The 14,397-nt window shown below is 48.3% G+C and overlaps 1 protein-coding gene across 1 annotated transcript; it reads left to right on the top strand.

Moving 5' to 3' along the window:
* The first annotated feature begins 363 nt into the window (after window positions 1-363).
* On the top strand, window positions 364-12,161 carry LOC147100676 (taste receptor type 1 member 3-like). Its single transcript, XM_085967180.1, has 5 exons — window positions 364-652; window positions 5,732-6,544; window positions 8,270-8,473; window positions 10,635-10,755; window positions 11,048-12,161. The coding sequence occupies exons 1-5, from the start codon at window positions 374-376 to the stop codon at window positions 11,974-11,976; spliced, it is 2,346 nt and encodes a 781-aa protein (XP_085823306.1). The 5' UTR covers window positions 364-373; the 3' UTR covers window positions 11,977-12,161.
* Window positions 12,162-14,397: the final 2,236 nt, after the last annotated feature.

Here is a 14,397-nt window from a genome sequence, read left to right as displayed (position 1 = left end):
TCCCTGGGACAGGATCACCCCAGACCAGCACACCTCTTTCTCTTTCTGTCTGTCTCTTTCCCTCCCCCTCTGTTTCTCTTGCTCCCTCTCTGTTAACTCCCTCTCTGCCATCCCCTCTTTTTCTCCCTCTCCCTCTTTGTTGCTGTCACGTTGTCTGTTGCTATCTTTCTCCCTCTTTATTACTGTCTCTCTCTTTCTCTCTCTATTCCTGTCTCTCTCTCCCTCTGTCACTGTCTCTCTGTTATTCTCTCTCTCCCCCTCTCTCTGTTACTGTCTCCCTCTGGTTTTCAGAGCTGTCTGTTCCTAGCTGATATCTGTATGCCACTAATCTCTACTTTATCTCCATTTAAGCTTTTACCCCTACAGTTATGGGATGTTTCTGGCGATGACGTTTGCGATCGATGAAATAAATAACTCCACCTCCCTTCTGCCGGGCGTGCAGCTGGGTTATGAAATCTATGGTGAATGTTTTGAGACTCTGGTCTCCCTCCTGACCAGCCTTCTTTTATTATCAAAAGACAAGGGGAATGAGATTGAAGTGCTCTGCAATTACACAGAGTACAGGAACCGTGTGATAGCGCTGATTGGACCCTGGGCATCGGAACAAGCGATCGTCGCAGCCAAATTATTCAGCTTATTTTTAATTCCACATGTAAGTTGGTGTCATTCATGGTTTGCTAAACAAACTGCTCTCACATCGGAACAACTCGGAGTTAAAGTTTTCGGGGTAGAAATTCATCCTGGGAGGTAGCGCAAAACGGGCGATAGCGAATCGGCAGCAAGTTTTACACACCATTGAAGTCAAGGGAAAAGAAAATCGGGCGGGGTTAAACTAGAGATTAGTGGCATACAGATATCAGCTAGGATATCAACTCGTGTTGCCGATCTGCTATCGCCCATTTTGCGCTACCACCCAAGCTCAATTTCTATCCCTCTATCTCATGCTAACCAAATAGGTCCCAGGTTCAGTCCTGGCTTGTGCTGTGTCAGCTAATCTCAGCCGAGTGACAGTCAGGGCTACAGTTAGTTAGCCTCAGTCCAGGGTTCCTGCTCCTAATCACTGTTCACTGACCCCTGGGTTAGAGAGTGGGGAAATCAGCCAGGGTTCCTGCTCCTGATCACTGCCCAGTAACTCCGGGGTAGAGAGAGGGGAAATCAGCCAGGGTTCCTGCTCCTGATCACTGCCCAGTAACTCCGGGGTAGAGAGAGGGGAAATCAGCCAGGGTTCCTGCTCCTGATCACAGCCCAGTGACTCCTACTGAAAAGTGTGTGTGATTGTGGACATTGGATGAGCACAGGATCAGAGTCGCCTGTGAGGTCGCATCAAAAAACTCATTATGGAAAATTTTGCCTCACCCTAGTGTTAGACAGGAGCAGCACACTAAAGTGTCCTGGGGTATCCTGTCCTGGGCTGAAGCAGGCAAGACCTCGTGCCAGTGGTAGCAGCAGGAATATCCCTAGCCTTGATCAACAAGGTCCTGATTTGAAGGTTAAGATTCTGGGGGCGCATTTAAGGTTAGTGATGACAGTGGTCACCTGCAAGTCTTCAACCTGCCCCCTATACCCTTGAAGTCCCTCCAGTCACCCTGAGACAGGCCATAGTGCCATGTTTTCCCAGCACCCTTGCCCAACTGACATTAGGACAGGCCAATGAGGTCGGGGAGAAGACTAGGATTTCCCCCTCATGCCTCATTAGAACAAATCCGTCAGTAGCAAAGCCCCTGGAAATCACAGGGCAAAGGGGTGGAGACCCAGCAAACTTGGTCTTCACCACTTTTTTTTTGTCTTCTGCACTGGGGAACTAAATGTTCCCTGGGAACAAGGGCCAGGAAGATCAGTCTGACTGCTGAGCTCCACACATGGAGGTGGTCCCTTGTGTGAGGTACTGGAGGGTGGAGTGGACCCACAATCCCATGAGGCAGTCAACAGCTTGGGGAGAACCATGAAGGAAGCTGATCCTACACAGAGCCAGTTAATCACCAAGATACATTAAATTATTTTAAATTGAGAAACCAGGTGTTGGCCCATAAGAAAGAGAAGGCCATTCGGCCCCTCGAGCCTGCTCCACCATTCAGTAAGATCATGGCTGATCTGATCTTGGCCTCAACTCCACTTTTCTGCCTATTCCCCGTAACCCTTGACTCCCCTGTAGTCCAAAAATCTGTCTATCTCAGCCATGAATATATTCAATGACTCGGCTTCCGCAGTTCTCTGGGGTAGAGAATTCCAAAGATTCACGACCCTCTGAGATGAAATTCCTCCTCATCTCCATTTTAAATGGGCGACCCCTTATTCTGAAACTATGCCCCCTAGTTCTAGATTCCCCCACGAGGGGAAACATCCTCTCAGCATCCACCCTGTCAATCCCCCTCAGAATCTTATGTTTCAATAAGATCACCTCTCATTCTTCTAAACTCCAATGAGTATAGGCCCAACCTGCTCAACCTTTCTTCATAAGACAACCCCTTCATCTCCGGAATCAACCTCGTGAACCTTCTTTGAACTGCCTCCAATGCAAGTATATCCCTCCTTAAATAAGGAGACCAAAACTGTACGCAGTACTCCAGGTGTGGTCTCACCAACACCCTGTACAGTTGTAGCAAGATTTAGCTACTTTTATACTCCATCCCCCTTGCAATAAAGGCCAATATTCCATTTGCCTTCCTAATTACTTGCTGTACCTGCATGCTGACTTCTTGTGTTTCATGTACGGGACACCCAGATCCCTCTGTACCGCAGCATTATGTAGTCTCTCTCCATTTAAATAATATTTTGCTTTTCTATTCTTCCTACCAAAGTGGATAACCTCACATTTTCTCACATTATACTCCATCTGCCAATTTTTTGCCCATTCACTTAACCTATCTATATCCCTTTGCAGACTCTCTAGGCTGGATTTTGTCAGCCTTGGGGAGGCGGGTATGGAGGTGGGACTGCCGGTAAAGTTGCAGGATTTGGGGGTGGATGGCAAACCCACCCCCAACCTGTCTCCGTGCCCTTTTTCATGCGGGAAGTCGGTCCTGACTCCTCGAGGCGGGAAAGGGATTAAATCCTATTAACTGCCTGTTAACAGGCAGAAAAAAGGATTATCCCTATTTTTAGCTCCGAAGTGCAGGCTTCCCGACTTTGAAGAACCCCACCAGGGGCAGGAGACAAGAAGGAAGTCTGCGGGGGTCGGAGGGGTCTGAAAGTGAGATGGAGAGGTGAGTGATGGGTGCAAGTGTGGAGTGGTACATATGTAAGGTGAGTGTTAAGTGTTATAAAATGTTCACTTACCTTTGTTTCTGCCTACAGCCTTCAGCCGCTGTGGATCCGGAGTCCCAACATCTTCATTGTAGATTTCACAGACTGGCTGTTGGATCCTCCAAAACAACAGCCAGGTGATTTCTGCAAAGTTGAAAGGTTTGATGAATCCTGAACACAAGGCCTCATCAAACTACACAGAATGTCAGTGTTTGACAGCTTCACAGAGCTGTCAAATGCTGACATTTCTTCTTTCAAGAAATCTTGACAGATGGCACGTCAGATGTTGACGTGCTCTGTCAGTGACTTCCCCCTAATTGGCCTGCTAAACCCGCTGGGCGGGCTTAACAAGGTCAATCAGGGGAAAATCCCACTGGTTGGCCAGAAGCTGATGGAGGCGGGATTGGAAGCCGATAAGCAGCATTCCCGCCTCCAAAAGCTTCCCTTTGACAAAATCTAGCCCTTTGTGTCCTCCTCACAACTTGCTTTCTCACCTCTCTTTGTATCATCAGCAAATTTGGCTACAGTACACTCAGTCCCTTCATCCAAGTCATTAATATAGATTGTAAATAGTTGAGGCCCCAGCACTGATCCCTGTGGCACCCCACTAGTTACTGTTTGCCAACCTGAAAATGACCCATTTATCCCTACACTCTGTTTTCTGTTAGTTAGCCAATCCTCTATCCATGCCAATATATTACCCCCAACACCATGAGCTCTTGTGTGGTAGTCTTTTATGTGGCACCTTATTGAATGCCTTTTGGAAATCCAAATACACTACATCTACTGGTTCCCCTTTATCCACCCTGTTCATTATATCCTCAAAGAATTTTAATAAATTTGTCAAACACGATTTCCCTTTCATAAAACTATGCTGACTCTGCTTGATTGTCTTATGATTTTCTAAATGTTCTGCTCCTACTTCCTTAATAATGGATTCCAGCATTTTCCCAATGACAGATGTTAGGCTAACTATGGAAGTCTTTCTCACGACTACTAGCATTGCCGCTAGTGGCATAGATACTGTAGATGCCTAGTTCTTCAATATCAGGTGTGTTCACTTCAATATTGTGAATTCCTCCCTTTTGTTGTCACTGCTTTGCATTGCCACTAGAATGGTTCTTACTTCCTGCTTTAGATCTAGCTCTGCAAGCTGCTGAAATATGGCCTCTCTTCTGGCAGTGAAAACACTTCGCATTTCTGTATTGGCAGGACTGTGGTGAGTGATTTCTATTGCAGCCATAACAATTCACTGAACTGCTCTCACCGACATGCTTTTGACCCAATCTCACAGCTTTAGGTTTGACGGTGGCTTTGTGACTTTAGACCTCAGCTGCACTCGTCACTTGAGTTGGACGGAGCTCCCTAGCATTCTTAGATGCCATCTCCATAGATAGGGCAATTTTGCATGCTATGTCAAATGTGAGCTTTGGAGTGTTCAGTAACTTGGCCTGTGCGCTTATCCACCAGTCCACACACCAAACTTATCTCCCAGTGCACGATCCAAAAATGTGTCAAAGTTACAATGCAAAGACAGGTTCTTAAGAGCTACAATGTACTCACTGACGGTTTCACTTTTTTATGGTTTCTGCCAGCAAACTTATAGCTCGCTGCTATTTCTAATGGCTTTGGATCGAAATGGTCCTCGAGTTTCTTGACAATGCCTTCAAACGATGCATTCTTCACTTTCCCTGGCGCGAGTAGGTTTGTCAACATTCCATAGACATCTGGCCTGAAAAATTGCTTTTCTCCGTTCACAAATTACTTTATTTTGAGCTTGAACATTCTCATCTGCACCTTCGGTCTCAATAATGCTATTGGCCCTAAAAAAACATCTCCATCCGCTCAATGTAAGAACTGAATGGTTCGCGAGCTCGGTCATACATGCCGAGGCTTCTGATGAATCCCGTAGGTGCAACCATGCTTGTCCCAATGCCGTCTAACAGAGACTCAGCACACTACCTGTGTACCTGTGAGAATCAACGCCGCTGTTGCTCTGTACACATGAAGGCGCAGCACAGACAATTCTGCATGAGCATTAACAGTAAAACATCATAAAAATTCAGTTTAGATGTCACAAATTCATTTAAACTTGTCCATCGAAGACTGAACACTGTCCTTCCATGATCCCCAAAAATGGCTTTGAAATCCCATCCTCATCGCCAAAGTGTAATATATGTGGGTAGAACAAATGAAGGACAAAGACATTGAGTTGCTAATCCATGTGCTTGCTTTATTAGGCCAGAGCGAACTCAGCATGCTCATTCTAAACCATGTGATAAACCATGTGATAAAACGTTACAACATCAACATCATAAAGACGTAGAGAGAGGAGAGGTGTGTAGGATCTTAAAAGGAACAAGGGAGCTAAGTTCAGAGGAGCACTGGCCATAGTTGTATTGATTGGACAGAGAGAGAGACAAGACCGGTTGGGATGGGGAGACTGTAACGTGTAATGATACAATCGTGGATTCTCTTCATTTTTCAGATTAGTTACGGAAGCACCAGTGAGAAACTGAGCAACAAGAAGATCTTCCCATCGTTCCTGCGGACAGTGCCAAGCGACAGTAACCAAGCCATGGCCATTGTCTCCATAGTCAGGAAGTTCAGCTGGAATTGGATTGCTGGAATCGGCAGTGACGATGAGTATGGGCGGCAGGGAATCGAACTGGTTCAGAAATATGCGTCGCTCCAAGGTATCTGTGTAAGCTCCATTGAGATGATCCCCAACTACGTCAACCTGCCCAGCAGTAAGCAAAAAATCTCTGAGATTGTGGGTCATATCAGTCAGATGAATGTCAATGTTATCATCCTCTTCGCCAGCGAAGCACCTGCTCAGGAACTGCTGAAACAGGCAGTTAAGATGAACATCACCAGGAAGGTCTGGATTGCAAGCGAGGCTTGGATCAAGTCGGAACTTGTTATTTTAACACCAGGCATTGGGCACATTGGCACTGTGATCGGTACAGTCATTAACAGTGGGAGCATGCCAGGTTTCGAGGGTTACGTTTTAAACCATCTCACTAATATCAGGGATGCGAGGGAATGGAACCTCAGTGCAGAACACGGTGGCAATCAGCCCTTTCCTTTTTGGCCATACCCCACAGAACCTTCTGGTCAGCTGCTCAGTGCCATTCAGCACCTGTCCCCCGATAACATATCCGTGGTGTTGGATCAGCCAGTGAGACGGGAAACATTCTGTGTGTACACGGCAGTGTACAGCATCGCACACGCACTGCATGCCCTACTCAAGTGCCACACAGGAAGATGCCAAAACATACCCAGATGGTACAACTGGCAGGTATAGGAATGCCTTACTGTTTGTGCTCAGGGTCCGAGGCCCCTTGGGAATCATGACGGCCCTGAAATTGCGCCTTTATAATGTGATCAGGCCTATTACAATTCTAATGTGTGCACCATCTGACCATAAGGTCTGACCACAAGGGACCTCAGTAGTGACCACACCCTCTGGCCACAGGGTTCCTCAGTAGTGACCACACCCTCTGGCCACAGGGTTCCTCAGTAGTGACCACACCCTCTGGCCACAGGGTTCCTCAGTAGTGACCACACCCTCTGACCACAGGGTTCCTCACTGGCATATTCGTCTCTAACAACAAAAGCCCCACGGCCCTGTTAAATGTTAGGTTGCCAGTGGTTGGTTTTGTGCCCACTAGAAAGTGGGTTGAGACTGGCCAAACTCATTTCACGTGGATTGTGACAGTGTATAGAGAGAGGAGACTGTCCCCATCAGTTCGGGTCTGGTGTGGGTCAGGGCAGTTCGGGCCACTGCGGTCAATTCTAACCCCAAGCGAGGCCCGAAGTATTTTAACTCCCGGGCTTCATCTACATGTCGCCAGTCAGCTGCCCGCACAAAATAGACAGAAAGCGTGATGGGCCAGCAGGTAGTTCAGGCGGCTGAAGACCTCAGGCTTGCATTGAGGGAAGGCTCGCCCGCCAGCAGGTAAGTCGCGGATGGGGAGAGAGTTTCAGGAATGTCTCGCGGGTGGCAGTCTGGGGCAGAGGAAGTCACGACGGTCCTTGTGGGGCTCGGCAGAGTGCTGCTTTCAAACAGATGTGTGTACGCGTTAATGAGGGAATTTCAGGTTTTGAGTGGGTATGTTTGAAACATGTCCACAAAATGGTTCTATTTTCTGTGAGAATAAAGAAATGTAGGGGTGGGATCAAAGGTTCAGTGGCAAAGGTCAAAGAGTGCAGGGCGAGGTGGGTACACCTTCTTAACAAATCCCACTTTAAACACTGCCACACATCTGAGCTGGATTTAAACCCAGGCCCCAAGTACCTTGCTCCCTCCTCCCCAGCCACTCTTTAACCACTGAATGTCCTTGGTCACCTATTTCTTGCAGTGACGAATTTGGAGTTCTCCAGTCCTGAAACATACAAACGCCCTGGATTTACGGGCAGCACGGTGGCATAGTGGTTAGCACTGTTGCCTCACAGCGCCAGGGACCCGGGTTCGAATCCGGCCTCGGGTGACTGTCTGTGTGGAGTTTGCACATTCTCCCCGTGTTTGCGTGGGTTTCCTCCGGGTGCTCCGGTTTCCTCCCACAGTCCAAAGATGTGCGGGTTAGGTTGATTGGCTATGATAAATTGACCCTTAGTGTTAGGGGGATTAAATACATGGGGTTACGGGGATAGGGTGGGATATGTGTTGGTGTAGGGGTTACGGGAATCGGGTGGGATATGTGTCGGTGCAGACTCGATGGGCCGAAATGGCCTCTATCTGCACTGTGGGGTTTCTGTGATTCTGTTTCTGCGATTCTGTGAATAATGGCCTAAATATTCGGCTGCGCATTGCCCATTTTTCGGGCACCAACCCACCTCCTGAGCTCCCACTACGGCGGGAAGGAAATGTGCACAATTCTGGCCAGAAGTGCGCCTCCCACCATATAATCAGTGGGCAGCACGAATATTACGTGCCTAGTGCAGTGTGCCTGTTTTCAGGAGCGATCGGATTTCTGGGCCAACAAGTCCTGAAATGATCGGTACTTTGACTTTTTTTTATCAGTTGCTGGAAGAGTTGAAGAGAGTTAATTTCAGCATCAGTAACACCACCATTCACTATGATGCTGCTGGAAACCCACGTACAGGTTACGACATCGTAACCTGGACCCAGCACGAGGGGCAGCTCAAGCTACCAGTGATCGGCAACTACAAAGATCACCTGACCATCCACACCTCCCAGATTCAGTGGCAAACCGATGACAATATGGTAAGTTAGGGCGACATTTATATGAAACAGTATCCATCCCCCCACTCCCTTTGCTCCATCATTGGTGGCCATGCCTTCAGCTGTCTGGACCCTAAGCTGTGGAATTCCCTCCCTAAAACTCTCTGCCTCGCCACCTCTCCCTCCTCCTTTAAGACCCTCCTTAATACCTACCTCTTAGGCCAAGTTTTTGGTCACCTGTCCTAATACCTCCTTCACAGAAACCCCACAGTGCAGATAGAGGCCATTTCGGCCCATCGAGCCTGCACCGACACATATCCCACCCGATCCCCGTAACCCCTACACCAACACATATCCCACCCTATCCCTGTAACCCCACATATTTAATCCCCCTAACACTAAGGGTCAATTTTATCATAGCCAATCAACCTAACCCGCACATCTTTGGACTGTGGGAGGAAACCGGAGCACCCGGAGAAAACCCACGCAAACACGGGGAGAATGTGCAAACTCCACACAGACAGTCGCCCGAGGCCGGATTCAAACCCGGGTCTCTGGCGCTGTGAGGCAACAGTGCTAACCACTATGCCACCGTGCTGCCCTTCTTTGGCTCGGTGTCAAATTTTTGTCTCATTATGCTCCTGTGAAGCGCCTTGGGATGTTTTACTATGTTAAATGTGCTATGTGTAAGTGCAAGCTCTTGTTGTTATTCTCTCTCCCATCCTGGTTGTTTCCCTTGGTCCCCATCTTCACTCCCTTAAGTCCGAGAGACACAGATTTGAACGTTTATGGTGGACAACTGGTTTGGCCATTCATCGCCCGATCTGGCTGGACCATATCGGGTCCTGCTCTCCTCTGTCAAAACTGCTCACTATTCCAGGATCAACCTGGAATGCACTACCATTCAAATTCCTTAAACCCCTCTCCCCAGCCCCCTCCACCCTCACCTCCAACAACAAATGCGAGGAGCTCATGGACTTCTTTGTCACTAAGATTGAGACCATTCAGTCAGCTGCCTCAGCTGCTTCCTGCTCTTCCCCATGCCCACCAAGCCAAACCTCCCCTAAGGTTTCCCCCTTCCCTAGCCCTGAACTCGCATCTTTCTCTCTTATCTCCCCTAATGTCCTCTCCGAGCTCACCTTATCCATTTTTTGTCTGATAACACTTCTGTGAAGCGCCTTGGCATGCTTTTCTACATAAAAGATGCTATGTAATGCAAGATGTGGTTGCATCAGTCGTATCACTTTTCCAAGTAATGGGAGGATTCACGAGCTGATTAGCAGTCTGGCAGGCTGCGGCGTGAACGCTCCTTCCATGGCAGTGACTATCTTTATACCAGCTGATAGGGGGCTTAGTCCTATACAGGGGTGGGGGGTGTTTTATGGGCTCCCACACAACCCGTACGATGAGGGGGGCCACCCACACCCATCAAATGTGATTATCCCGCTGGATGTTACCCCAGAATTCCGAGCCAGAGCTCAGTGACTCTTTGCTTCAGGTTTTATTTGAAAACATTTCTTGAATTCTAGAACATTAGTATTGAAAGCTCTTTGATATGGAGTTTAAACATATTTGTTACTTAACATTAGATTCCAGCCTGTAACTCACTCCTGGGTATCTGTTATTCTATATATAAACCACCTGAACCCCTTGATTAGATTCTAATCTTGCTTAAAAACCTGTTATATCTCCAACTTTTTCCAGTTCTGACAAAGGGTCATCGACCTGAAACGTTAACTCTGTTTCTCTCTCCACAGATGCTGCCTGGCCTGCTGAGTATTTCCAGCATTTTCTGTTTTTATTTCAGATTTCCAGCATCCACAGTATTTTACTTTTGTATCCAATTGAGGGGTTTGGGTGGTTTCTCTAGGACTGTCTGGAGCGGGGTTTGAACCCTGCACCCTGACTCCGAGGTGAGAATGTTCCCTCTGGGCCAAAGACTCGTTCCGGTCTCTGAGCTGATCTCTTCAATCCTTTTAACTAGTGTTAGGCTCTGTGACCCAGATTTTCCAAATCAGCATAGGTAATAGATGACTGATTTTAGTCAGTGCCTCCGTGCCTCAACCAGAATTAGCCAGTTCGAGTTCATCCTCAAGTGCCCCGTCCACAGAGAACCCATTAGCCCTGGAGCTTCCCAATGTTTACAAGGATCTGTAGTACACCAAGAGTAAGGAACTAACAAGCATGCTTCCTGTGCCGGCAGGTACCTCCATCCCACTGTTCCAAGAGCTGTGGCCTGGGGCAGAAGAAGATTGTCATCAGCCTTTACTCCTGCTGCTTTCAATGCGAAGATTGTCCAGGGGGAACCTTCCAGAATTCGACTGGTGAGCCTGATTACTTACCTTCCGACCTGCAGTGGACTAGATCAGAGTAAAGGAATTGGAACAGATCGTTCTCTGTAACACTTTAATTACAGCAAGAAGCCCATGTATAGAGGGATCGGGGGCTTATATAGAGAGTAATGGATACCCAGGAGAGTTACAGGCTGGAATCTAATCGAGGGGTTCGGGTAGGATTATCACTGGGCGTAAGATGTAAAGAATTTCTCTGTCATCCATCTACCTGTAGAGCATTATTTCATGTTTTGTAAGTGACTGTTTAATTTTGCTGCTACAGATGGCTTTTCGTGCAATTATTGCCAACCCGATGAGTGGTCCCCACCAAACAGCACTTCCTGCTTTAAGAGAACCCTGCAGTACCTGTCCTGGGTCTCACCTGTCGGTGTGACTGTGCTCCTGTTCATGGTGCTCGAGCTCACTCTGATATTGGCTGTCATGGTGATCTTTCTGGTGAATTCTAGCGCTCCAATCGTGGAAGGTACCGGAGGGAAGATGAACATGGTCACCCTAACCTCACTGGCTCTCCTGTGCTGCGGCACGTTGCTGTACCTCGGAGAACCCACCGAACTCACCTGCAAATTACGCCAGCCGGTCACTGACTTCAGCCTCACCATCTGCATCTCAACTCTCCTCGTCAACTCGGTGCAGATCCTGCTCACCACTGAGCTCACCAGCTTCACCAAGTCTTTCCTGCACAGATACAAACGCAGTGGCTGGTACCTCACCATCTGCACCAGCCTCGGGGGGCAAGGCGCCATTTGCTATTTTTGGCTGAACACGCCCGGTGACTTTCTGATGAAGACCACAGGTGATTCTGAAGATGCCCTTGTCCTCTTCTGTAAGAGTGATTTGGAGGTGATGTTCTGGCTGATGTTGGGGTACAGCGGCCTACAGGCACTGGCTTGCTTCATGTGTACCTTTCTGATCCAGACCCCGGCTCAAACCTACAACCTGGCCCGAGAAATCAGTGTTTCCATGCTCTTCTATCTCACCATCTGGATTTGCTTCATCCCAATCTACCCAGCTGTAAACAAGAAACATGCACCCGCCATCCAGATTTTTGCCACCCTCCTCAGTTCCTTCGCAATCCTCGGTGCCTATTTCATCCCCAAATGTTCTGTTATTTGGTTTAAGCCGCAGTACAACACCACCGAATATTTTCACATTTACAATCTGCAGACTTCAACAAGGAAGGATGTGGGATGAGAACATTCTGACATGGGAGGGGCTCGGGACCCCATCCTACTGCAGGCTGTAGGTCTAGAGATCATAAGTGGATCCCATTTGTACCGTGCGATGTATAACGTACGTTGTGGTGACTATCCGATTATATTGTAGAAGCCAAGGCATTCCTAGGGTTGAGCAATCATTAAACTATGTGAGTTATTTTGCCTCCAGTTTTCTTTGCTATCTACTTCTTATCTCGAAGATAGTGTCACTGGCTGTGGTTCCCATGAGAAGGTCATATTGCTCTTCTAGTCTGAGCCTGATCAAAGGGCTTTGACATTGATTGACAGATGGGTGGGTGGACTCACTGGGGAGCCTGTCCTGTCCTTGATTGACAGATGGGTGGGTGGACTCACTGGGGAGCCTGTCCTGTCCTTTATTGACATCTACATACCTTTCCATGAAGCCCCACTGTATCTTGGTCAGGATCCTCAATAGGTAACTAGGAACATAGGAACAGGAGTATGTCATTTAGCCCCTCGAGCCTGTTCCGCCCCATTCAATGATATCATGGCTGATCTGTAACCTAACTCCATATACCCACCTTTGCCCCATATCCCTTAATACCTTGGGTTAACAACAATCTATCAATCTCAGCTTTAAAATTAACAATTGATCAAGCACCAATTGTCATTTGCGGAAGAGAGTTACAAACTTCTACCACCCTTTGAGTGTAGAAGTGTTTCCTAATTTCACTCCTGAAAGATCTGGCTCTAAATTTTGGACTATGCTCCCTAATCCTAGACTACCCAACCAGCGGAAATAGTCTATCTACCCTATCTGTTCCCCTTAATACCTTGAAAACTTCAATCAGATCACCCCTTAACCTTCTAAATTCTAGAGAATACAACCCTAATTTGTGTAATCTCGCCTCCTCATTTGAATGCTGGAGTCTGGGTATCATTCTGGTAAACCTACGCTGCACTCCCTCCAAGGCCAATATATCCTTCCTAAGGTGTGGTGCCCAGAACTGCTCACAGTGCTCCAGGTGTGGTCTAACCAGGGCTTTGTATAGCTGTAGCATAACTTATGCCCCCTTTTATTCTGATCCTCTAGATATAAAGACCAACATTCCATTCACAATTTTGATTAATTTCTATACCTGTTTATGACATTTTAATGATCTATGTACTTGGACCCCCAAGTCTCTTTGGACCGCCACTGTTTTTAACTAGGGTGTATATATAGGATACTCAATGGGTAACGGGGTGTAATGGATAGCAAGTGAAAAAGGTTCACCTGTATATGGGTTGCCTTCTGAAGTGGCCTAGCAAGCAAGGCTCACTACCACCTTCTCAGAGTGACCATGGATGGGCAACAAATGAAGGCCTTGCCAGTAGTGCTCACATCCCGAGAATGAATAATCTTAAATTTACCAAGCGGCGGTAATAATCTTTCACTATTTACCTTCTCAAACTGTTTCAAAAAATACTTGGGCCTAGAAATTCAGTGGGCTGCGCCACCCGTTAGCGCCTTAAGAGGGCGCTAAGTGGGTCAGAAGCCACTGGCCACGCCTCCCGCTAAATTTAGTGGGACGCTAATGGCGGCGCTAGCCGTTAGCGCTGTGCCGCTACCGATGATGTCATCGGTGTGCGCAGTGCCCCGCTACCGCCCCGATCGTGATATTTAGTTGCGCCCCCTGCTTTAACGCCGGACACTATTTGCGAACGGTTCAGGGGGCCTACCTGCGGCGGTGGAGGCGCTAATTAAAGGAGGTGCGGGGCGGCCATTTTTTTTGCTGGACGCCTGCCAGCACCTCTCCACGCTGCCGTCCCCGGCCTCCTGAGCCCCCCCCCCCCCACGGAGTGCCGACTGCGTGCCAAGAGCCCGGCACTTCTTCTCGGTGCTGGGCTCTTTTGCCGGCACTCACGATCCCCGATCGCGTTGCACAAGGCCCCTCCCCTTTAAGAAGCGGAGGAAGGCCTGCAGTACCGCAGCGCCACGTTGCGCAGCGATCTTCAGCTGCAGCACCCCAAGAGGGATGCGGGGTGCCTCGAGTAGCGCCGCGCTTCCCTCTGGGGCGCACAAAGTGAATTTCCGGCGGGCGGCCGCGACTACTTCCGGGGCGCTACTTTTAGTGCCCTGGCGAGGCTGGCGCCCCAAGCGGGGCGCTACTATTTTTCTAGGCCTTGGTATCTCCTTTAAAAATGGGATTTTAATCTCCTCACTGGGTGAGCTCATGAACAACCAAGTCATGTGTATGTTAGTTAGTCCAGTGAGGGGTCTTTCCTACATTACGATTGAAGATTGTGGGATCGGACTGCGATTCCCAGCGTGACAGCTTCCATCAGCTGCCAAGCGAAGGTGAGATATTTGTTCCAGAGAGAACCAGCACTTCCCACTGGGCAGCTCAAGAATGTGGTTGGTGGAAGGTTAGTGACGTACATTCTGGAACAGAGA

The sequence above is a fragment of the Somniosus microcephalus genome, chromosome 25 (genome assembly GCF_052327205.1).
Source record: "Somniosus microcephalus isolate GS21.2 chromosome 25, FLI_Smic_1.0, whole genome shotgun sequence".
Taxonomy (NCBI): domain Eukaryota; kingdom Metazoa; phylum Chordata; class Chondrichthyes; order Squaliformes; family Somniosidae; genus Somniosus; species Somniosus microcephalus.
Note: the sequence above shows the minus strand (reverse complement) of the source record. Positions and strands in the feature narration are given on the sequence as shown.